This window comes from Anticarsia gemmatalis, chromosome W (genome assembly GCF_050436995.1).
Source record: "Anticarsia gemmatalis isolate Benzon Research Colony breed Stoneville strain chromosome W, ilAntGemm2 primary, whole genome shotgun sequence".
NCBI lineage: Eukaryota > Metazoa > Arthropoda > Insecta > Lepidoptera > Erebidae > Anticarsia > Anticarsia gemmatalis.
Window position 1 is genome coordinate 11,939,809 of NC_134775.1, and position 25,455 is coordinate 11,965,263.

Consider the following 25,455-nt stretch of genomic DNA (forward strand, 5'->3'; position numbering starts at 1 on the left):
GTGGTCGAGAACGTAGTGTCCGCTCTGTTTCTCTCTGTTTCCTCTCAGGGCGGCACTCATCCCGCCGCCCATGGCTCCGCCGGGCGAGACGCCGACGACGACGACGGAAGAGGAGGAGGAGGAAATTCCCCCGGTGACCTGGGTAGACCTGAGGGCGGCAAAAAACACCGCCCCAGGGCCCGACGGCATTTCAGGCCGAGCGTGGGTCCTGGCTCGAGAGGCCCTCGAGCCCCGACTACTGGGGCTCTACAACGCGTGCATCGAGAGGGGCGAGTTCCCGGCACCGTGGAAGACCGGGAAGCTCGTCCTGTTGAAGAAAGAGGGGCGCCCCGCGGACTCGCCGTCCGCGTACCGGCCCATAGTGTTGCTGGACGAGGTGGGCAAGCTCTTTGAGCGCATCCTTGCAGACCGCCTCGTCGCACACCTAAGTTGTGTTGGGCCGGACCTAGCGGACCAGCAATTCGGGTTCCGCAAAGGGCGCTCAACAATTGACGCAATTGCACGCGTAAGGGCCCTGGCGGAGGACGCAGTAGCCCAGGGAGAGGTCGTCTTGGCGGTGTCACTCGACATCGCCAACGCCTTCAACACCCTCCCCTGGAGCAGCATACGGGTGGCACTGGAATATCACAGAGTGCCACTCTACCTCCGCCGCATTGTCGGGGCTTACCTAGAAGGAAGATCGATCGTCTACCCGGGTCAGAACAGTTGGGAAAGAAAAGTAGTCTCGTGTGGGGTTCCACAGGGGTCGGTTCTAGGCCCTCTCCTGTGGAACGTAGGCTACGATTTCGTTCTGCGCGGTGCGCTCCCGCCGGGCGTCGGCATATTCTGCTATGCCGACGACACGTTGGTAACAGCCCGGGGGAAGACGCACCGCGACGCGGAAGTGCTGGCCACAGCTGGAGTCGCACAAGTCGTCGCTCGCATCTGGCGGCTGGGTCTGGAGGTGGCACTTGAAAAGTCGGAGGCCCTCTTCTTCTATGGGCCCCGACGCCGCCCTCCACCCGGATCCAGCATAATAGTAGGCGGAGTCACCATCGGCATCGCACCGTCGATGAAATATTTTGGATTGACTCTCGACGGCCGATGGGATTTCACAGCCCATTTCAGTCGGCTGGCCCCCAAACTCGTAGGTGCGGCGGGCGCACTATCTCGCCTGCTGCCAAACCTCGGGGGGCCAAACAACACCTGCCGACGGCTGTACGCCGGGATCGTGCGGTCAATGGCCCTATATGGCTCTCCCATCTGGGCCAATGCCCTGTCGGCCAAGAACATCGCCGCGCTGCGACGTCCGCAGCGGGTGATGGCCGTCAGGGCCGTGAGAGGCTACCGCACGATCTCCTTCGAAGTGGCGTGCCTACTGGCCGGAACGCCGCCGTGGGACTTGGACGCGGGGGCCCTCGCGTCACTCTATACATGGCGCGGGGAGGCCCGAGGCGGAGGCTCACTGCCAGCGCCTCAAGAAGTCGAGGCGCGGAGAGCAGAGCTCCGCCAAGATGTCCTGGCGGCGTGGAAGCGACGATTGGAAGACCCCAGCGCTCGTCACTATCGAGGCCGTGCGGCCGGCGGTCACCGAGTGGCTGGAGAGAGGGCACGGCGCGCTCACATATCGGCTGACACAGGTCTTGACCGGACACGGTTGTTTCGGCAAGTACCTGTGTCGTATAGGCCGCGAGCAGACGCCCAGGTGCCATCACTGTGGAGACTGCCCCGATACGGCGCTGCATACGCTGGCACACTGCCAGGCGTGGTCGTCGCAGCGCCGTCAATTGACCGGGGTGGTCGGGAGCGACCTCTCGCTCTCGGCTGTGGTTCTGTCCATGGTCGGGAGCCAGGCAGCGTGGTCGACCGTCACCTCATTCTGTGAAGAGGTAATTTCACTCAAAGAGGCGACGGAACGGGAGCGAGAAATCAACGCTCCCCTCCCTTCCCGCGCAAGACGCACTGGGCGTCGTAGGGAACAGGTCCGAGAGGTGGGGAGTGCGCTGTGTGTTCCTGGCGCACCCCCGTGAAGTGGAGAGTTAGGGGGGGGCAACCATCATGCCCGCCCCCACTCGAAGTAGGGCCCGCATCCAAAGCAGGCCATCACCGGCTGGGACGCGGAGTATCCGATTGGAGGTACCGCGTCCTGGCCACGTTATAGTGACCGTTGAAGGAATACCGTCAGGTTTTTAGTCGGTATGCCCAAGTTAGCTGGAACGCCTTGCCGGCGGGAGAGCCCGACAGACCCCCGCTTTCCTGACGCAAAAAAAAAAAAAAAAAGGAAACAAACGATACTATTTAACTATATTATATTATTAGTACAGAAGTTTTAGTACAACTATAACTGAATGCACATTGTTGAGTCAGCACTTAAGTCGAGTTATATGATACAAAATATGGATATGGATACATTCTACTTTTTTGGCGCGTCCAAGAATGTTCACGCGGGAAAAAGATCCCTGCTCCTCAAACGCCAGCTGTCAAATTCGATTTGACAGGTTGCGTTCTGTTATATCCGAAATTAGTTAATAAGATTTGCTATGCAAGCAACATATAATTATTATAAAAGCATCACCGCCACGCGGTCAGTAGTCAGTTGTTATTAGCAGTTAGCATCACTCAGTAATCCCATTAACATCTCCTGGGTGCAACAGTTTGCGTTTAGAATAGTGTAATTTTGGGTCTCTTAATAAATGTTTTTTCGGGTTTTAATAAATAGTTTTTTTTTAAACTCTCTAAGGACTTCGCGCAAAACATTTGGTGTCAGAAGTGGGATGCTGTTGGCTTTCTGGACCCGTGTTCAGACCACAGCATTCGGACAGTTCTTAGTGAGTGTGTATTAGCAGCGCAAGGTCGACGGTAAGCCTCCGCTCTTGCAGCGTGAGCCCGCATCACGTCAGATCGACGATAAGTCTCCGCCCCACGCAGCGTGAGCCCGCATCAGACACGCAAGTACACCCCTTAGCCGACTGTCAGTCTCCGCTTTGTAGCGTGAGCCAGCGCTAGCCCGTCAACCAAATTCTAGTCTTGACCTTGACTAGACTGCAGCCGACCTTCAGCCTCCGCTAGTAAGCGTGAGCCGGCGCCGCAGCAATCGAGACCAATTACCTACGTCTTCAATCTGAAATTCTACTGAGCCTATAAAACCCTCTGGGTGTAGAGCAGCTCCGTGTTGTCAACGTCTTCAGCTGTTGCCAGTTCCTATGATGCAGCTAACTCACCTGATCCTCTTCGCCTTCATCTGGAACACGAAATCATCATCAACGTAAGTCTTAACTTTCTGTGTTGTGTGTGCAGTGAAATTTTGTGATAAAAGTATTCGAAATAATTTGTGCATCGTTCTGCAACTCTGAAAAGAAAATCTTATTATAAGACTTTATTTTAAATTAGCCGTGTAACAACAAATAATCTGTATATCTAAATCTTATACTCTAATTATTATATTAGAAATCAATTTATATCTACTAAATCTCAAGGTTATCTAAACATATACCTATTAATTATTATTGTTGATTATCAATGACGGACTCCGAACTTTCAGTAAAATCTGAAAAGGAAAATAAAAATCCTACAAAAATGTCCGATGCTATAACTCTTAATTTCCTTACCAAATTTATAAAACCATATGATGGTAAAAGGGAAACGCTCCCCGCTTTTCTTACAAACTGTGACAATGCCATTTCACTTGCCTCCGTTGAACAACAAACTATCTTATGTAAATTTATTATTTCCCAATTGGAAGGTAAGGCACAAGTAACATGCTCTTTAAAAACTTTTAGTAAGTGGTCGGAACTCAAGGATTTCTTAAAACAGAACTTTAGTGAGAAGAAACATTCATCACATCTTTTGTCCGATTTACAAAATTGCAAACAAAACTCGCCGTCGGAGACAGTCACGCAATTTTCCTTGAGAATAGAATCATGCCTTACGCGGTTGTTAGCAGATGTGCATTTCTCATGTGATAAAAAGGACGAATTAGTCGGTAGAGTCGCCGGTATTGAAGATTTAGCACTCAATACCTTCCTTATGGGTCTAAATCCGAGTTTTTCGCATATAGTTCGATGTCGTAACCCTAAAACGCTAAACGAGGCGGTCACACATGCTATTGAAGAAGAAAAATTATTTAACGCTACCAAATTCTCTTCTAAATCACCGAAGACATGTTCGACGTGTAACAAACAAGGTCACTTGTCCTCAGAATGCTATCAAAATAAGAACAAAAATGTAAAATCTTATAATACAAATTTTTCTAATTCAAATCTTTCAAATCAAAATCGTTTTCCCATGCAAATTCAATCGTCACAAATTCCTAATAATTTCCCACGTAAAAGTTGCGCATATTGCAAAAGACCCGGTCATTTGATAAGCGAGTGTCGCAAGCGACAGTACAATAATCAACACCGTAATGATACTCATGCACAGAGTAGTGTTGTACATAGAGGCAACGCAAATGTAAATTTTTGCCATACGAATGATACGGCGATGAACCATTCAAGCGTTAATGAAACATTAATTTCCGAACCTTTAAACTAAATCGGATTCCGAATGCGTGTCGATCGGAATCCATAGGATTAAAAAATGACACAATTATTTCTAAATCTTATTTACCTCAGTTACCCAACGAACAACTGAGTTATACTAAATCGTATGATAATCCTAAATCTTATACTTAATCGTATGATAATCCTAAATCTTATACTAAGTCGTATGATAATCCTAAATCTTATACTAAATCGTATGATAATCCTAAATCTTATACTAAATCGTATGATAATCCTAAATCTTATACTAAATCGTATGATAATTCTAAATCTTATACAAAATCTTATAATGATACTAAATCTTATACAAAATCGTATGATAATCCTAAATCTTATACAAAATCGTATGATAATCCTAAATCTTATGCTAAATCGTATGATAATCCTAAATCTTATACTAAATCGTATGATAATCTTAAATCTTATACTAAATCGTATGATAATCCTAAATCTTATACTAAATCGTATGATAATCCTAAATCTTATACTAAATCGTATGATAATCCTAAATCTTATACTAAATCTTACGATAATTCTAAACCTTATGCAAAATCTTATAATGATACTAAATCTTATAATAATCCTAAATCTTATACTAAATCTTACGATAATTCTAAATCTTATGATAATACTAAATCTTATGATAAATCTAAATCTTATAATAACTCCCTTAAGTACTACACAAACGACTTACCTTGTAAGGAAAATGATGATAATTCAGCAGGCAAACTTACCTCTTTTCCGTCGGATGATTTGTCCCAGTCCTTAAAATGTCCCAAATCTCATCAAAATAATATACCAGTTTACGAAACGAGTTCGTTTATTAAAAAGGTAACACTTCCGCATGTTTTCTTATTAACTAAACATACTAACCGGTCACTCGTTCTACTAATCGACACCGGATCTAGCGTTTCTTTAGTAAAAGAAGAAAGTCTTTATCAAAAGCCTAATCTATCTCCAGAAATAGTGAGACTTAAAGGAATCAATGATAGCGGTACATATTGCCAAACATTAGGTACTTTTCAAATGCAATTCTATTTATCTTCAGAAGTGTTTTCTTATAAGTTTCATGTAGTTAATAATGTTCATCTTGAATATGATGGCATAATCGGTACTGATTGTCTAGGTTATTTTAAAGCTGTCATAGATTATGATAAGCAATGTTTAATAATGCAAAATCATACTTTACCTTTACGTTTCAAACTGCCAATTTATAAAATCCCTGCTCGTTCCGAAGCTGTAATCGAATGTGGAGTGTCAAACAGTGCAGATGAGTTACCTCTTCTTAAAGAAGCCTTAGTTCTTGATCATAAAATATCTAAAGGAGTATATGTCGCGAATTGTGTTGTCACCTTAAAGCCAAATCGTAGAGTAAATGTTTCAATTCTAAATACAACTGAATCTGAAATTTAAGTTAATAATTATTCCGTTAATCTCACACCTGTTGATAATAGCCTCACAGAGTGTCTGCCAATTTCAAATATCGAAACTGTAAATAAAACTTCTCTTTCTCTTACTGATAGACAAAATCTAGTTCTAAATCAAATACGAACCTCTCACTTAAATCCTGAAGAAAAAGCAGCTTTGTTAGACTGTTGTTCTCAATTCACAGATATTTTCCATCTCGAAGGTGAACCCCTCACCTATACAAGCACTATCGATCATTCTATAAATACGGGAAATGCCGCTCCAATTCACGTCAAATCTTACCGCTTCCCGGAATGCCACAAGGAAGAAGTGGACAATCAAATAACTAAAATGCTGAAACAAAATATCATACGCCCCTCTCAATCACCATGGAGTGCCCCTGTTTGGGTGGTCCCAAAGAAGGCAGATGCCTCAGGTAAACGTAAATGGCATATCGTCATAGACTATCGTCGTCTTAACGATGTCACGGTGTCCGAAATATATCCTATACCTCTGATAACAGATATTCTTGACCAATTAGGGCATTCTAAATATTTTACAACCTTAGATCTTGTAAGTGGATTTCACCAAATTTTATTAAATCCTGCTGACGCAGCAAAAACAGGATTCACAATTGTTGGCACAAACGAAACATCTGGTCACTATGAGTTCAACAGAATGCCTTTTGGGCTTAAAAATGCCCCTAGCACCTTTCAGCGTCTTATGAATACAGTACTATCTGGTCTTCAAGGATTACACTGTTACGTCTACTTAGATGACTGTATTTTATACTCTCCAGATCTTCCTAGTCACCTCGATAAGCTAAAATTAGTCCTTGAAAGATTTCGGCAACATAATTTAAAACTACAACCAGACAAGTGCGAGTTCTTACGCCGAGAAGTGACTTATCTCGGTCACGTAATCACTGATAAAGGTGTCTCGCCTAATCCCGACAAAATAAAAGCCATTGAAGGTCTTCCATCTCCCAAAAACGCCAAGGATATAAAATCATTTCTAGGCTTAGTCGGATACTACCGCAGATTTATCGAAAACTTTTCAAAGATTACTAAACCTCTTACTTCTCTTTTAAAGAAGGACGTTAATTTCCATTGGACGCAAGAACAAGAACTTGCTTTCCAAACGTTAAAAAATAAACTAATTTCAGCACCTTTGTTACAATATCCTGATTATTCAAAGCCGTTCATTCTTGGAGCCATTCTTTCCCAAGGTGAAATCGGCAAGGATAAACCGATAGCCTATGCGTCAAGGACCTTGAACAAAGCAGAAGGAAACTATTCCACAACGGAAAAAGAACTTCTAGCTATTCTTTTCGGTGTGACAACGTTCCGCCCCTTTTTATATGGCTACCAATTCAAAATCGTCACGGATCACAGACCTTTAGTTTGATTGTTCAATGTCAAAGATCCAGGTAGTCGTCTCATACGATGGCGACTTAAACTAGAGGAATATAATTACGAAATCGTCTATAAACAAGGTAGATTAAATTCTAATGTCGATACTTTATCTAGATATCCCGTAAACGCCTTAACTTCTAACTCAAATTTAAATAAATCAACTTATGAACAATACTTCAAAAAGCAATTTTTAAAAACCGCATTAAACAACGATACTGTCATAGAAGAGCATAGTCAATCCCTTCATTTAGCCAAACAAAAATGTATAGCATGCCCGATGTCTCTGGACCTTGATTACTCTATGCCACATTGTGAGCAGTTGTTATCACTCGTAGAAAATGCTGACGAGTTACGCGCCCGTGAACGTGAACTTGAAACCGTTCACACTGTAGATTCTAATAATAGAACGCTTTATTTTCTTTATACTAAAATACATCATTACGACGAAACAAGTTATAAAATAATATATAAATTACTTATGGAATTACGGAACAAAATTATTTCTAACGAAAATTATGAAAAAGAATTAGCTATATCCGATTTTTCAGAGAATTTTACAAAATTAGTGTATGTTAAAATTTATAATATGATATCGTATATTTTTCATGGCACTCAAATTAAAGTGCATATCTATAAAGATAAAATCATATATCCTACTCCCGCTGAGGTCCCGAATATTTTAAAAGAAAATCATGGTACCACTATTGCTGGTCACCCAGGCGTAAAAAGGATGTACAATAGGATAAAAGCATCCTATTACTGGAAATCTATGCGTTCAGATATTGAACGATTTGTAAAAGATTGTAGGCTATGTCAAATAAACAAACCTATGCGCTCTTCAAACAAAGCACCGATGGTCATTACCTCCTCCAGTACCAAACCGTTTGAGAGATTAGCTCTCGACATTGTCGGTACTCTGCCCGAAGCTGGTCTTCAAAAATTCAAGTATATACTAACGCTTCAGGACGATTTGACCAAGTTTTCCTCCGCTTTTCCTATTATAACATGTTCGACTGACGAAGTAGCGCGAAATCTAATTCATTTCTTTTCTCTATTCGGTTTTCCAAAAATGATTCTTACTGATCAGGGTACCTGTTTTACCTCCGATCTCTTCAAACAATTAACAGAAATTCTTAAAATTAAAAATCTATTTTCAACCCCGTATCACCCTCAAACTAATGGCGCTCTAGAAAGGAGTCACGCCACTCTCAAGGAGTATCTAAAGTCGTTCGTAAACGAAAATCACGATGACTGGCATTGCTATTTAGCGACTGCCATCTTGTCCTATAATACAACGCCTCATTGTACAACAGAATATACTCCCTTTGAGTGATTATTTGGCCACAAACCTTCCATACCCAGTGGTTTATATGAATCAAATGATAGCACTACTTATCACGACTATATTCGCGCCTTACAATACAGGATGCGTTTTGCTCGCGAAAGGGCCTTAGAAAATATAACTAAAAGTAAAGAAGCATCAAAGAAATATTATGATACAAATTCCTCATCTAAAACTTACAAAGTCGGTGATATGGTCTATTTAAAACATCATCATAGGTTAAGGAAAGCCTTATCTCCAATTTGGAAAGGTCCCTATAAAATAGTAAAAATTCTTGGTAAAAACAATGTTTCTTTAAGCATAAATAGAAAACATGTCAAATATCATTTTAACGAAATTAAACCAGCGTGATTTGCCATTGTTACAGATTGGTTTTAGCTGACCCCATCGAATATATCTCTCATAGTCCGGGTATATACTTTGACCCAACATCAATTGCATATTTTTACAACGACTTCTGGAATGTGATTACTCACGTCGAAGTCGCCCCTATCAAACCTTATTTAGATAAAATCCAAAAATCTATTTTAAGTATATCTGCTTTCTGTGAAAAAGCAAAGAATTTAGCTATAATTTCGTTAGATTGTAAAAATGCGATTGACCCTTTAGAAATATTAATTAATGCTAATTTTCTTAAGTATAACTCTTTATCTCACCTTATCTCTGAAAGATTCAATGATCGTTCTAAAAGGTCACTCGAATTAGGTGGCGAAATATTAAAGTTCTTTTATATTGAGAAAATTAATTCCCTATTTAATGTCTTAGAAGGATCATTATTGTCAATCTCTAATATTCTTGATACAATTTTAAATTATATTTTATTTGCAAAGGCAAATATTTTACATCCCTATGTCTTATCTCCTACAAAATTATATAATGAACTTTCAAATAGTAAACAATTTAAATCGAATGTTGAATTTCCTGTTACCTTATCTTTACAAAATATACATTGTACGGTGCAACCGTACATTGCACAATTATCATTCAGTCATGTCAGCGTTTTCGCGACGACGCATTCGTAATTCATTAGTTTTATATAAAAAATCAGTTCACTACCGGTCATCAACCGCGTCGCGTGTACTCTATCATTCTATCATTTATCATTACTATCAGTTTATACGTAGCATTAGAACTTTAGCAGTAATAAACATATTTTTCTTCTATCTATCTTCTCGTATCATTTTATATCAGTATCTATATCAATCGAGAGGTGTTTGATACAATACCACACATCTTTTTGGTCCTTCGAGAATAAAACGGACACTCAGTTACATTTCGCGTGTGAGACTGAACTATTGTGAACTATTGTGTTTTGTGCGTCGGAACTATCAGCGGTGATCGTGAGCATCCAGCATTCGCGGTCAACTGGTAAACTATTCAGCGGAATATCAAGCAAGATCTTTCCCTTTTTCTTACTTTCATCTGAAAAGCAACGATGGAAGATCTTTTGTCCACGCAACAGCAAATTGTTTCTGCTATTGAGCAACTTTTTACCAATTTTAAGAAAGACGGAGCGGAGAGGAAGACCTCTTCCTACATCAAGCGTCGTCTCGAGACCTTAGACGGCTACTGGCATGAGTTCCAAGCAAACCATGACAATTTGTGCCGTTTTGGAGTAACATCTCATGAATATTTTACCGCTAATCAGTATGATATTGTAAAGGATAGGTTCGGTAATATACGTCAGGCGATACAAAATTATCAGTATAGGGAGGAAAGCAGGCCAACTACACCTATGTTGAAGCCGGCTACACTTCTTTCCGGGGCTGGATCGAGCCAGCCTTCTCCTTCCGTGTCCAAAGGCATTAGTAGTAAAACAGACGAGATGTTGAGGAAACAGATGAGCAATTTTAGAGCATTTAAACGAACTGTATCAAACATTAATTTACATTCCGTAGCAGAGAAATGGGAGTTCGATGATTTACTTCATACCCTTCAAACGCGTTGGTCGGTCATCGACACCTTACATTGGGAGATAGATAGTGACTTGGAAGGTTCAAACAAAGAGTATGAGGATATGTATTCTTCCTATGAGCAGATTTACAATGACATGAAAAAGTCAATCAACAAAAAATTATGGTCTACTTCGTTCACTAAGAAAACTACACCGCAAATGGAAATCCCTACTTTTAGTGGTAGTTATAGACAGTGGACATCCTTTAGGGACCTCTTTACAGAGACCATACACAAAAATCCGTCATTGTCGGGAGCTCAAAAAATGCAATTTTTGAAAGGAAAGGGCAAAGGAGAGGCCGAGCGTTTGATTCAACATCTTACGATTACCGACAATTACACTGTATGCTGGGATATTCTAAATCAGCGATACAATAATAAAAAACTCTTATTTACATCTCAAGCTAGTATCCTGTTAAATATCCCCATAAGCGCTAAGTTATCAGTCAATCATATCAAAAGAGTTCATTCAACCACCAACGAGTGTTTGAATGCCATTAGGAATTTAGGTATTGATGTTACATCATGGGACCCTTTTCTAGTATACATATTGTCACAGAAATTAGATCCCGAAACTCATACAGAATACCTTCAATCACTTAAAGCACCAAGAGAACTACCAGTGTTGAAAGAGTTTCTTGATTTTCTTGAAAGTAAATTTATTACATTAGAGACGTCAGCTAGGAAGGCGGATGTAAAGACTATTCAGAATAGTTTTAGCAACAATCATATCATATCATCGTTTAGTAGCAAACAGCAAAAACCGCATTATCAAAAATCACCTACGAGTAATCGAACTGAAGCAGTGTCAGACGGCAACACGTTTGGACATCAATCCAAATACAACTGCCCCATTTGTGAAACATACGATCATGGCATATTTTATTGCGAAAAGTTTTTAGGCATGTCCCCCGATGAGAAAAAAAGGGCTGTAAAGAAATACAGTTTATGCAGTAATTGTCTTTACAATCATCATAATAAGGCATGTATATCAGAAAAACGGTGTCGCACGTGCAATGGAAATCATAACACTGTCCTACATGAATCATACACGCGCGGCAACGTGACGCCCGCTGCATCGACATCAAAATCCGCGACCAACAACGAGTCACCTCGGGGTCATTGGAACTCGCATGTGTCTTTGCAGGGCCAAGCACAAGAAGTTTTATTACCTACCGCTATGATAATGGTGCAAAACGCAGATGGAATCTTTATCAAAATGCGCGCTCTGCTAGATCAAGGATCGCAAACGTCATTGATAACAGAGAACGCAGCGCGACTATTATGCCTTCCGAGACAAAAACTGAAAGGTGTGGTGTCCGGTGTAGGTTCCAAAAATAGTAATTGTATAGGAGCAATCACTATTAATTTCAAATCAATATATAGCAATATCATGTATCAATCGGATGTCTTTATCATGCAGTCGTTAGTGAATAATTTACCTAATGTTACCTTTAACAAGCCAGCATGGTCTTGTCTAGATAATATTCAACTTGCCGATACCGAGTTTTACGTCAGCCGTCCTGTCGATATACTCTTAGGTAGCGAAGTATATTCGGAAATCATTTTAGAAGGGATTTGCAAATCAGATTCCTTCCCGACGGCTCAGCAGACTAGCCTCGGTTGGATATTATGTGGCAAAACTATCAAACAATTACAATGCAACGTAGTTTTGAGAAACATGGAAGATATCAAAAGATTTTGGGAGATAGAGGACATAAGTCAGCGTGACAATACTACGTATTCACAAGAGGATCAAAAATGCATAGATTTTTACAAAAATACGACTAAGCGACGCCAGGATGGCAGATATGAAGTTCGGTTGCCCTTAAAATCAATGTTCTATGAAAATTTAGGCAACTCAAAGTCCAAAGCAATTGCACAATTTAAACAGTTAGAAAGAAAATTTACTCAGCAAAAAGAGATTGCACGTGAATATAAATCATTTATTCATGAATACCTATCACTCGGCCATATGACGTTAGCAAGCAAAAACTGTGAAATTGACAAAAGTTATTATTTACCTCATCATTGCGTTCATAAGGCTGATTCCACAACGACGAAATTACGCGTTGTTTTTAATGCGTCCTCAAAAACAACCTCTGGATATAGCTTGAATGATCTTATGTATCGAGGGCCAAACTTACAGCAAGATTTACAAAATTTGATCATTATATGGCGGCAGTTTAGATACGGATTTACAGCAGACATAGAGAAAATGTTTCGTATGATTTGGGTGAACGAATGTGATCAAGAGCTGCAGAAGATCGTTTGGAGAGATCATCCTGGAGACAAGGTACAAGAATTTCGTTTGACAACCGTGACATACGGAACAAAAGCAGCGCCTTTTCTTGCAATGATGACTTTACGTCAACTTGCTCAAGATGAAAAGCCAAATTATCCCAACAGCTGTGCTATTAATATTTTATTGAACTCGTTTTATATGGACGACGCCTTATACGGAGCACATCAAATTGAATCGGCTAAAAGTATACAACATGAACTAATACAAATATTGCAATCAGGCGGTTTCAACTTGCGCAAGTGGAAGTCCAATACACCTGAGTTGTTACATAACGTTGATTCACTTGACAACAATCAATCTGGATATGATTTCAGACATATAGAATCAACAAAAACTTTAGGACTCAGCTGGAATCCGCATGAAGATACATTCCATTTTCAATACAACATAGAAAAAAATATATCAAAAACAACTAAGCGTATATTGCTATCAAACATATCAAAACTATTTGATCCGCTAGGTTGGCTTTCCCCGATCACAACTAAATTAAAAATCCGGTTTCAAAAGGTTTGGATTTCGAATCTTCAATGGAATGACGCTTTACCGGATGAAATTCTTAGAGAATGGATTAAAATTCAGGAAGATCTTGTCACCAACAATCAATATCGCGTCGAAAGGTGGATACAAACAGAGGAGCACGATCATATCGAACTACATGGGTTCTGCGATGCGTCCACTAAAGCTTATGCGTGTGTGGTGTATTGCAAGATAAATAAAACAAGCAGCACATCTATAACTTTGATGACTGGAAAAGCTAGATTAGTACCTACAAGCAAATGTATATCACTCCCTCGATTAGAACTTTGCGGAGCACTTCTTTTATCCAAATTAATGCTTAAACTTAAAGAGTGCTTACAAAATTATAAGATAAAGGAATACTGTTGGACAGATTCGATGGTAGTGTTGGGTTGGCTCAAGGGTGACGTCACTCGTTGGAATACCTTTGTCGCTAACCGAGTGTCTCATATCACACAAGCAGTGTCAGCAGAGCAGTGGTATTATGTCAAATCCGAGGATAACCCAGCAGATTGTGCTAGCAGGGGTTTGTCACCCTCTCAATTGTTGAATCACTCTCTTTGGTGGCGTGGACCTACTTGGCTAATGCAGTCAGAGATACCGAGCAGTAGCAGGACATTACAATATACTACAGATCAAGAAGTAAAGAAGAATATCAAAGTAAACGTAGTCACAAAGCAAGAAAGGGAAAGTATTATATCACAACTTATAGAAAGGTGCAGTTCTTACATGAAGATTGTGCGTGCGTTAGCAATGGTTCTACGATTTATAAACAAAAATCAACAGAAAGGAACATTTTTATCATTACAAGAGTTACTTAAAGCCAAGTTATTATTAATTAAACATGTACAGCAAACAGAATTTTTAGAAGAAATTTTAGCATTACAGAAAACTAACAAAATCAAAGCATCTAGCAGGATTGTAAACCTAAATCCCTATATTGACGGTGAAGGTATTTTGAGAGTCGGCGGTAGGCTTAGGAAAGCTTACATTAGCGAGGAGATGAAGCACCCCATAATTATGCCCAATAACAATCGATCAACAAATCTGATAATTGATTTTGGTCATGAATCTACGCTGCATGGAGGCCCGAAATTAACATCGGCATTTTTAAGAAAGAAATTTTGGATTTTGGGCGGGAACAGAGCTATCAAGAAACAATTACGTTTGTGCGTTACTTGTAGGCGGCATAATCCCGACAAACACTACCAACTCATGGGTGACTTGCCGGAAGCTCGTTGTAATCGTTCAAGGCCTTTCTATAACACAGGCGTAGATTACACAGGATTTATTGACATCAAAACAAACAAAGGTCGTGGCGTCAAGACCACGAAGGGATACGTGGCCCTCTTTGTCTGTATGGCGACCAAAGCTGTACACTTAGAGTTGGTCTCGGATCTAACAACATTAGCATTTTTAGCAGCACTGCGGCGGATGGCTGCCAGAAGAGGTACACCACGTCACATATTTAGTGATAATGGCACCAACTTCTTAGGAGCGAACCACGTATTACAACAGCAATATCAAGATATTCAAGAGCAAGCCATCCAGGAATAACAGCGATGGAAATTGAGTGGCATTTTAATGCCCCGTCATGGCCATCTGCAGGAGGACTCTGGGAAGCAGGCGTCAAGAGTCTGAAAAACCACATGAGAAGGGTAATAGGCGATCAAAAACTCACCTACGAGGAGCTAGCCACCATACTAGCGCAAATAGAAGCTTGCTTAAACTCGAGACCTCTTGGCCCTATGTCAGAGGACCCAGAAGATCTCGACGTATTGACACCTTCACATTTTCTAGCTAGTGGTCCAAACCTTACAATATATGATTCTGAAACAAATCTACCAATCAGATGGCAACTAGCACAAAAAATATATCATGACATTTGGGCAAGGTGGCAGTCAGAATACCTCACTCAACTCAACGCGAGAAGTAAGTGGAAACAAGCACAAAGTGAGATCAAAATTAACGACATAGTGCTAATAAATGACCAAAATACACCCCCCGGCAAATGGCCTAAGGGAAGAGTTATGGCACTTCACCCAGGGCAGGATGGTCACGTACGAGTCGTTACTGTAAAAACAAAAAATGGACTCATAAAACGTCCCATTGTAAAACTATCCGTCTTACCAGTTCATCAACCTACAACACAAACAGACAATCAGCAACAAACAAATACAACAAGCAAATCATCGAAAAAACCTACTCGACAAAAATGTAACTTTACAACTATGGCTATCACATTTTTATTATTTTTTATGACGTTAATAACCTCGTCCCATACCTCATATAACTACATAACCTTTCCGAATAATCAATCACTATATTTTTTTATAAGATTAATAATATGCATCTGATTCGAGAAGATTGGAATTTAGTAGTTTATTTCGATATGAATCCATACTGAGCCGGTCTCAAAGCCTTATCAAAGAATATCGAGTACTTAGACAGACTATGTACAAAAATAAACAGTGTCACATTGCGAGGGAATCCTCATACAATTACGTCACGGCTACCAAGAAATTCAACATTACAACCGTGTATTATCGAATCAGCAAATTGACGCCCGTGCGCGATACAAGCGCGGTATCATAAACGGTGTCGGATATCTAGCCAACACATTGTTCGGCGTGTTAGATGACCGCTTCGCAGAAAAGTATGAGCGAGACATTAATGCAATAAAAACAAATCAAAATCATATGGCTATGCTTTGGAAAAATCAAACCTCTATTGTTGAATCAGAATATAATTTGTTGAAGAGAACGGAATCTGTCATGGAAAAGCAACATAAAGCAATCAAGCAAAAACTACTCAGATTAGAAAATGCCATAAGTCATTTAAAATCTGTCGTACAAAATTGCACTATCATAACCGATTTTAATTTGTCGGCATTAATAGCTAACAATATATTATTACAATTGAAAACCATTCAAGATGAGTTAATCGATACTGTTACCGATATATATCATGGCAAATTCAACTTGCACATGATATCACCCCAGCAATTAAAGCACGAAATTGATGTCATTTCGAGTCATCTCCCAAATGATCTTATGTCACCTGTAGATGGAATGCAGTTTACAGAGATCTATCATTTACTTAGAGTACGCACCAAAATGTCAGAACACTACATTATCTTTGAAGTAAAAATACCACTGATTACCAGGGATATTTACGAAATTCTTAAAATCATTCCAGTGCCTCATAGAGTCGATCTGGAAATGCTCGAGATAGTGCCTGTATCAGAATACGTTGCCGTTAACTTAAAAAAGGACGCTCTATTATCATTAACCGAAAACGATATCAATTCGTGTACACAACAGAATCCAGGCACTTTGTTATGTAGCTTACAAAAGCCTATATATAACATCAAAAATGATGAAAGCTACTGTTTGATTTCGCAAGCGACTGGAGCATGTAAAACAATAGCTAAGCCGTGTATAAATAAATTTATAGAAACAAATAAAATGAATCATTATGTATATTCTTGCTGTGAATTATGTCGACTACGTTTGTTGTGCCCCGATCAAATTTCCGCACTACAATTGACCCATGCAGGCTTGTTTAACATAGGTCAAGGATGTGTTATAAAGACGGAAAACTTTAGTATTTATGGACACCGACAAGGTTTAAGCAAAACGATAGTCCTGCCGGAAATAAACACATTTGAGATGGCACCTATCAACAACATAGTTAACTTGACACCTGCACTCCATGAATCAGTTTTCAACCTTAGTGACATGAAATTACAACGACAAGATTTGTCAAATATCAAGAACCAATTGGATGTAATCAAGCAGAGTACTCCAATAACAGAAAATGTGAGTTTCCATGATGTACATCACTATGTAGCGATCTACAGTATTCTCTGCATCGTGATACTGCTTGGAGCAGCAGTAGCATGGCGACGATTGCGAGGTCTCTTCGGATGTTCGCGGTGGTCGAGGGAGGCTCCCACCGCGCCGCGGGCGGAGGACCCTGCGGTGTTGCAGCCAGCAGTTAGTGTAACCAATATTATAGATCTGTCACAATTAATTGCGTATTATTATAATAATAAGATTATGTTTGTAATCCAAATTCCTCTGATTAACCCTACGAGGTTCAATGTGTACAAAAACCTACCGTTACCTACTCCTCAAGAAGGTAATAACTTTTTAACATATGTATTGATTCACCCATCTAAACTCTATATAGCAATAACTGATGATAGATTAAACTACGCAATGTTAGATGATATAACTAGTTGTAAGAGTGTCAATACAAATTATATGATATGTCCTTTACCTTCTATTCTGTCAACGATCAATAACCCTTCCTGTGAGTCAAAACTGTTAACGGAAGTAACCTTGTCACTTCCTGATATTTGTCACAATAAGCTTATTTATGGTAACATTAATATTTGGCAAAAACTAAATAATGGAAAATACATATTTGTCCAATCCAAACCTAATAAGTTAACATTAAAATGTAATCATAATATTAAAGATTATTCTCTGCAAGGCACTGGCCTGTTATCTTTGGAAAATGATTGTATTGCGTATTTCCGAACCTTGCAATTCTATCCATCACATACTTATAAAAGAATTTTACCGAGTCAATTGTCAATCAATTATGATATAACAGAAGATGATTGTTGCAAATGTAATATACTAAATGACAGTTTACACGAAATTTCTCCTGTTTCATTGACAAACATAGATTTAGAATCATTTAAATTAGCTTCGCATAAATTAGACAGTTTAGAAAACCAAATAAATAATGTAAAGAATCAATCTCACATTATTAAATATGGTCATTACTATTCAACATTAACTTATGTAATAGTTGGTATAATTATCATTTACTCATTATATAAATTATATAAAAAATGTTTTGCTAAATGCATTAACCCATCCTGTTGTATACAGATATATAACCATTGTTATAATGATAGTAAAAGTAGTAATGAAACTTCAATAAATCACTCTATGGAATTAACTAATGTATCCGAAAACTCTGAAGGATTTGACAGAAGGTCAATTCAAAGCTTACCTGAAATTGAAATAAATAAAATGGATAAGAATGTAAAATTTAGACCATTTAAAAAAATCTAATCGCAACCTAAGCATTTATTAGTTAACTACTTATAATTACTATCTCTAATCTATATTCTAGAAGTAAAATTTACTTTTCCATTTTGTTTCATGATTTATCTTAAGTTTTATTATATAAAGTGATCTTTTATATATATCACTATGATTTTAATATAAAACTAATGTTTTCTATTTCTTAGTATAGTTATATCAACTCACTTGTGCGCGCGGCACTTTGTGTGCGTGCGCTTGTAAATATACAACTGTCATTTGTGTGACAGTGACGCGCCAGTCGTCGTCCGAGCAAGACGTGTCCATAACGCTTTTTCTTACGGGTACAGTCGTTACAAAAATGTCCAGTTCTTCACGGAGAAAGTGTTTAAGGAGTCAGGTAAATATTTGTTAGTTTTAAACTTAGATATAATTTATATTTATTATGATTCTATATAAGAAAAATTATGTCCTTGTTGATGATTACGTATTATTGTTTTAGACTCGAGAAACCATTGCTAAGGTATACGATTTTTTAAAAAAAGATGCGAGAGATATATTGGAACTAGTAAGTGATCCAGTTTACAGTGCAAGTCCAATTTTAATATCGAAACTAAGTGAACATTTAAATAGCGTACGGAAAAGAACAGCAGTGGCAGTGGGGGTATCAGAGAGAACAATAACTAATATATTGGCTGAAGGAAAGGAATCTGACTCTAAAGGAGAATGCTCAAAAAAACCCAGGCTGTACACAAAAGTTATGTAACTCAAAAAAATTGTTATACTGTGTAATTGAATTCCCAATGTTTACCTCTATCAAATTCGATGGCTGAACATACTATTTTGCTATAACTTTTCAGTAGGGGTTTTCAATATATTTTTATATTTTTAAATAAGTTACCTATATAAATGTTTAATCTTTTTTGAGTAACACATTTTTAATATAGGTATGTAACTGAGTTACAAATTAAAAATATGAAAAAATATATTTTTTGAAAAATGAGTCATCATCACCAGGTCATATATTTATGTCCCCACCGAGGGGCACGAGCCACCACACTGGTCTAATGCGGGTTGGCAGACAATTGGAGGGCTATTATAAGGTAGAAAAGTGTTGTCATGGTGGTAGATTGCTAGCCTATAGCCTATGAAGCACCAAACCCTTCCATCCCTCTACTGACTTTTGCAGTATGCACGGGAAGAAATGCAGCTGGCACCTTGTATGTTTTTTTTTTTTTTTCGCTCTCAATCCAGCATGGGAGCAATGGGAGAAATGAGTGATACTGTGTAATTAATTCCAGATATTTACCTCTATCAACAAATTCAATGGCTAAACATATTATATTGCTATTACTTTTACTTTGTTTTGTACTATGTAGTGATAGAATATAATTATTTTATTGTTAATTTTTTTTTTAATCACAGTTCCATTAAAATTAATTATTTATTAGTACTAGATATTTACTTATACAATTATATTATTCAAAAAATAATCATTGTGATGTCACCTTTTAAATAGTAGATAATAGCAAAAAATAGTATTTAGCCATCGAATTTGATAGAGGCGAATATCTGGAATTGAATCACTCAGTATCACTAAAATTCTGAGTTACATACCGTTTGTGTACGGCCTGGGTTTTTTTCCCATACATTTTGAGCATTCTCCTTTAAATCTCCGCATAAAGACCGTAAAAAACGTTTAAAGAAGTTAGAATTAGACAACTTTAACGTTGATGTTATACGTTCTACTATTCAAAATTACCATTTAGAATATCGCGAGTTACCTACCTTGCTAAAGTTGAAAAGAATATTTCAAGAGAAACTTAATTATGAGGGAAGTATTTCGACTCTGCGTACAGCTTTGTTAAAGTTGGGATACAAATGGCGAAAAACTGTGGATAACAGACGTGTTATTATAGAGCGGCATGACATCCAAAAACTACGATTTTCTTACCTGAACAACTTACTTAGATATCGTCAAGAAAATCGGTGTATCGTATATACAGATGAGAGCTATATCTTAACTAATCATGTGCAAAACAAAGGATGGGGTAATAAAGATGGACCAACTTTAAAGAGAAACCTGTCGAAAGGGCAAAGAATTATCATTGTGCATGCTGGTTCAGAACAAGGTTTTGTACCTAACGCACTATTGACATACAAAGCAAACAGTGTTTCCGGTGATTACCATTCAAACATGAACGCAGAAAACTATGAAAAGTGGCTAAAATAACGTCTAGTACCGAATCTTCCACCTAACTCTGTGGTTGTGCTTGATAATGCCTCATACCATAATGTTCAAAATGACAGAGCTCCAAATTCTAATTCCAAAAAAATAGAAATGCAGAGATGGCTGACAGAAAAAAATATAGCTTTTAATCAAGATATGAAAAAAATTGAACTGTATGATTTGATTAAAAAAAATAAAGAAAACCATATCTGCTACAAGATTGACGACATGCTGCAGCCATATGGCATAAAAGTTCTTCGACTGCCACCATATCATCCTGAACTTAACCCCATAGAAAATGTGTGGGGAATTTTAAAAAATTATATTGCTTCGCATAATTTCGACCAAAATGTGACGGGAATAATGAAACTAATAAATGAACGTTTGAATCAAATTGATGAAGGGATGTGGGGTAATACTTGTCGACATGTACAAAAGAAAGAAGAAGAATACCTTAGACATTTTGACATGGAGTCAGAATTCATAATTAACTTAGGTGATAGCAGCGAATCCGAAAATTCATCATTCGTTTTTTCAAGTAGCGATTCAGAATAATAAACATTGAATTAGCAAATTATTGTTTTTTTTAAGAACCCGTGTATAACCCGTAAATACTGTATTTGTATTTGTACCCGACTGTACCTTTTGTCACGCACACAAAGTCACTGTAATATGTACAAGGTTTACCCACACATAGGGCCGCGCGCACAACTGAGTTGAATTATGTATAATAACTTTAATGTTTATATGATTGTAAAATTCAAGCTCTTGCACGCTGTTTAGTTTTTTAAACTTCGCGTTCTTCTTATTTAAGATGAAGCTCCGTTTTCAAGGGGGGACGTGTTATATCCGAAATTAGTTAATAAGATTTGCTATGCAAGCAACATATAATAATAATAATAATAATTTATTCAACACCAAAAATAATCATACAGTTACATTAAGGGTAGATAATTGTACAATGTTTAGTTGTAAGATCTACGTTAAAGTTCTCTCAAACTAGGTAAAGACCTGTATTTTGAGGGACAGTGAATATACATAAGATTCTTAAACACTATTTTTGTTACAACAAGGTAATTGATGAACGGGTCGTTCTACCGCTGCAGTAGATAGCATGTTTCTGTTAAATGGTGTGTGTTTGTGTAAGGGTGTGTGTGAATGTAAGTATTGTGTGTGAGTGAGTGTGAGGTGAGGAATTTGGTGCGCGGATATTTATTTTGGGTAGGAGTGTGTTAGTGGTTTCGAAGTGTGGTGCGTAAGGGATTAGGTGATGTATGTAAGAAGGGATTCCGTGTAGGTGTAGTCCTTCTCTAGCAGCCACTCTGTTACAATGGTTTTAACTGTAAATGTGTTGTATTGTTGAATCTTCAGTTCTTTATTGATTCTATTGTACAAGTGAATGCCGAAGATGTAAAATTGGTGTGTCGCGAAACTGGTTTTATGTTGAGGTCTGGGAATGAGTTGTAGTCGCTTATTTGGGTTTGGTGGCGGTATCTTAGCATGAGCTCTTAAAATGGATCGAAGTATAAGAAGCTGTCGTACTGAAAGGACTTTGCAGTTTGAATAAAGTTCTTTAGTTGGGAATCTATATGGTTTCTTAGTCATTACTTTCAGAATGGCTCTTTGTGCTCTTTCTACTGTCAGCATTTTCGTTTTAGCTGCTCCACCCCAGGCTGTAATGCAGTATCCGAGAACAGACTGACAAAGCGCATAATACACCATCCTTAGAGTGTCAAGATTTGCGGAATCTCTCAGAGACTTAAAGACGTGGATGAGGCGCATTGTTCTACTAGTTAGGGCGTCAATGTGTTTATCCCACCTCAGACCGTCATCAATTTGGACTCCGAGGTATTTTATGCTGTCCGTCCTGGTAAGTGTTGGGCAGTCACAAGGTTGTTCCGGATTTGAGCAAGAGTGAGCTGCTATGCTGAAGTTCAGTGCTGGCCTCAAACTACGTTGGATTGCGAATGGTATAAATGTGGTTTTGGCAAGGTTGAGTGTCAGAAGGTTAGAGTTCAGCCATTGCATTACTCTGGACAGGACTTCTTCTGCGGTGATCTTAACTAACTCCCAAGTTGGTCCGTGAACGAGAATTGCTGTGTCATCTGCGTACGCGTATACATCAGCGTTCAGCAAATTCATCTTGCAGAGGTCGTTTACATAAATTTGGAAGAGAATTGGGCCAAGTATGCTACCTTGCGGGATTCCATATGTTATTAGTTCCTCGTTACTATAGAATTCATCAACCTTGACAGACTGTGTTCGATTACTTAGTTAACTTTTAAAAATTTCCAGCGGTATGCCTCGCACACCTATGCGTTCCAGTTTGTCAATAAGTTTAGGAACAGAAACCGTGTCAAACCGTGGCTTTTGAGAGGTCTAGACAAATTCCCAGGCACTTATCCTTTTTGTCTAGCTTTTTGGCAACCTGTTGTGTAAAGTCTAGAACTGCATCTTCAGTCGATATATTTTTACGAAAACCATACTGATTTGCGGCTATAATGTGATTTTTATCAAGGAAGCTCCTGAGAGATGTCGTCAGGATCCTCTCCAGAATTTTCGAAAGGGCAGACAAAATCGAAATAGGCCTATAGTTACTGACACAGCTTCTGTCCCCTCCCTTGTGAATAGGGTGAATTATTGCCTTTTTTAAGGCATCTGGAAAAAGGCCTGTTTGAAGGCAGCGATTAATGAGAAAGGTAATGGGAGGAATCAACACGTGGCGGCATAATTTGAGCAGATTGGAGGAGATCCCGTCCCATCCGACGGCGCAGTCATGTCTCAGTTGTAAAATGAGAGATTCCACCTCCTCTTCATCTACCTCCAAAACGACAAATGAACAGGCATTAGGATTAAGACCACTGGAAGTAGGTTGTATGGGAGGGCGTTGGTCACTTAGTGCGGGTGTCTGTTCTGTTACCTGTGACATAATTTGTTCAGCCATATTTTTACCTATATTACCAAAGAAGTAATTGACCGCGTTTAGAGAAGATTTTTGGTCGTCACCTAACTTCAGCAGTTCTACAGGGCTGACATGTGTCTTTTGTGTGTTCGTTATTTGTTTGATCGTATTCCATAGCATTTTGGGGTTGTTTTTTGCTTTTTCCAATTCTGACGTTTCGTAAGCTCTTTTCAATTTTCGAAGTAAGTTATTGCAGGAGTTCCTGTATCGAGAGTATGTTGTTTTTAAGATAAGGTTATCGGGATCTCTTTTAACTTTGATATGCATTTTGTCTCTATTTTTGATACATTTTATTAGACCAGGAGTTATCCACGGCTTAATAACTCTTTTTCGGCAGGGAATTTTAATATGTTTTGAATTGTTTGTAATTACCGATCTTAGAATATCAATAAAAGTATTCATACACAAATTTACGTCATCTATTTGGTATAATAAACTAAAGTCCGTTTTATCTAGCTCATCAGTGATAGCTTCGTAATCCAGACGGGTCACAACGGTATTCTTTTCTCTTGTTGGTCTAATGCAAGTTATGGCCAAAAGGACTGGTTTATGATCCGTGACATGAGACTCCAGTACAAGTGTTGTGCATCGGTAGTTAGATTTGAGAAACAGGTGATCGATACAGCGATCCAGCCGAGTTGGGAACAGGTGGGTTGGCAACAAGCCATACGATGCATTGACTGTAAGGTATTCGAAACTTCGGTCGTGTCTACCATTTGGACTAATGTCTATGTTTAAATCTCCCGCTAGGGCAATACTGGAGTATGAAGATACTTCCTGATAAACATTGCTAAGACTTGTAGTAAAATGGTCGAAATCTTCTCTGGAATTGAAGGAAGGGGAACGGTAGACGGCAACCACAGCCAATTTTTTGTCAATCTTACATACTAGGCAGTTACCACCTAGAAAAACCGGCTCTATTACTGAACATTGTAATCCTAACTTAGTGTACCAGGGTGAATCAAAAAGTTTTTAGAAGTGCAGGTTAATATAATATTTTTGTGAGTAGTTTAATATTTATTTTGAAGAGTGTCAATCACACAATATTCCTACGCAGTTATACTTGATTTGGTCGTACCATTCGCAGATAATAAATTATTTAGTACCAAGTGTTGCTAAAAATCCTTAAAAATGGAGAAAAACGAGTTACGCGCCGTGATAAAGTACCTGTGCTTGAAAAAAATGTCCACTAAAGAAATATTTTTGGATATCCAGCAGACATTAGGGGATAATGCTATACCTTATTCCACCGTCGCTTACTGGGTTGCTGAATTTAAAAGAGGTAGATCGAGCTGTGAAGATGACCCTCGCTCCGGACGGCCTTCAACCTCGATCACGGAAGAAAATGTCAAAAAAGTAGAAAATTTAGTTTTAGAAGACAGAAGAATTACTGTAAAACGTTTAGCCGAGATCCTGAAGATATCATTTGGCAGCATACAATCCATTTTATCCGACTCATTAGGTTTCAAAAAAGTGTCAGCAAGATGGGTTCCAAGAATGTTAACCGAGGAAAACAAAAAGCGTCGGTTGGAAATTTCAAGACGTAATCTCGAAATGTTACAGACAGATCCGGACCAATTTTGCCGTCGTGTTATCACTATGGATGAAACATGGGTTCACCATTTCGACCCTGAAACAAAAAAACAAAGCATGTCCTGGAAACGACCATCTTCACCGCCCATGAAGAAATTTCGAGTGACTGCTAGCGCTGGCAAGGTTATGGCCTCTGTGTTCTGGGATAG

The 25,455-nt window shown here is 38.8% G+C and overlaps 1 protein-coding gene across 1 annotated transcript; it reads left to right on the forward strand.

Moving 5' to 3' along the window:
- Positions 1 to 17,129: 17,129 nt before the first annotated feature.
- Positions 17,130 to 18,373, forward strand: LOC142985967 (uncharacterized). Its single transcript, XM_076134202.1, has 2 exons — positions 17,130 to 18,249; positions 18,366 to 18,373. Exons 1-2 carry the CDS (start codon positions 17,130 to 17,132, stop codon positions 18,371 to 18,373), a joined length of 1,128 nt encoding a protein of 375 aa, XP_075990317.1.
- The last annotated feature ends 7,082 nt before the right edge of the window (positions 18,374 to 25,455 follow it).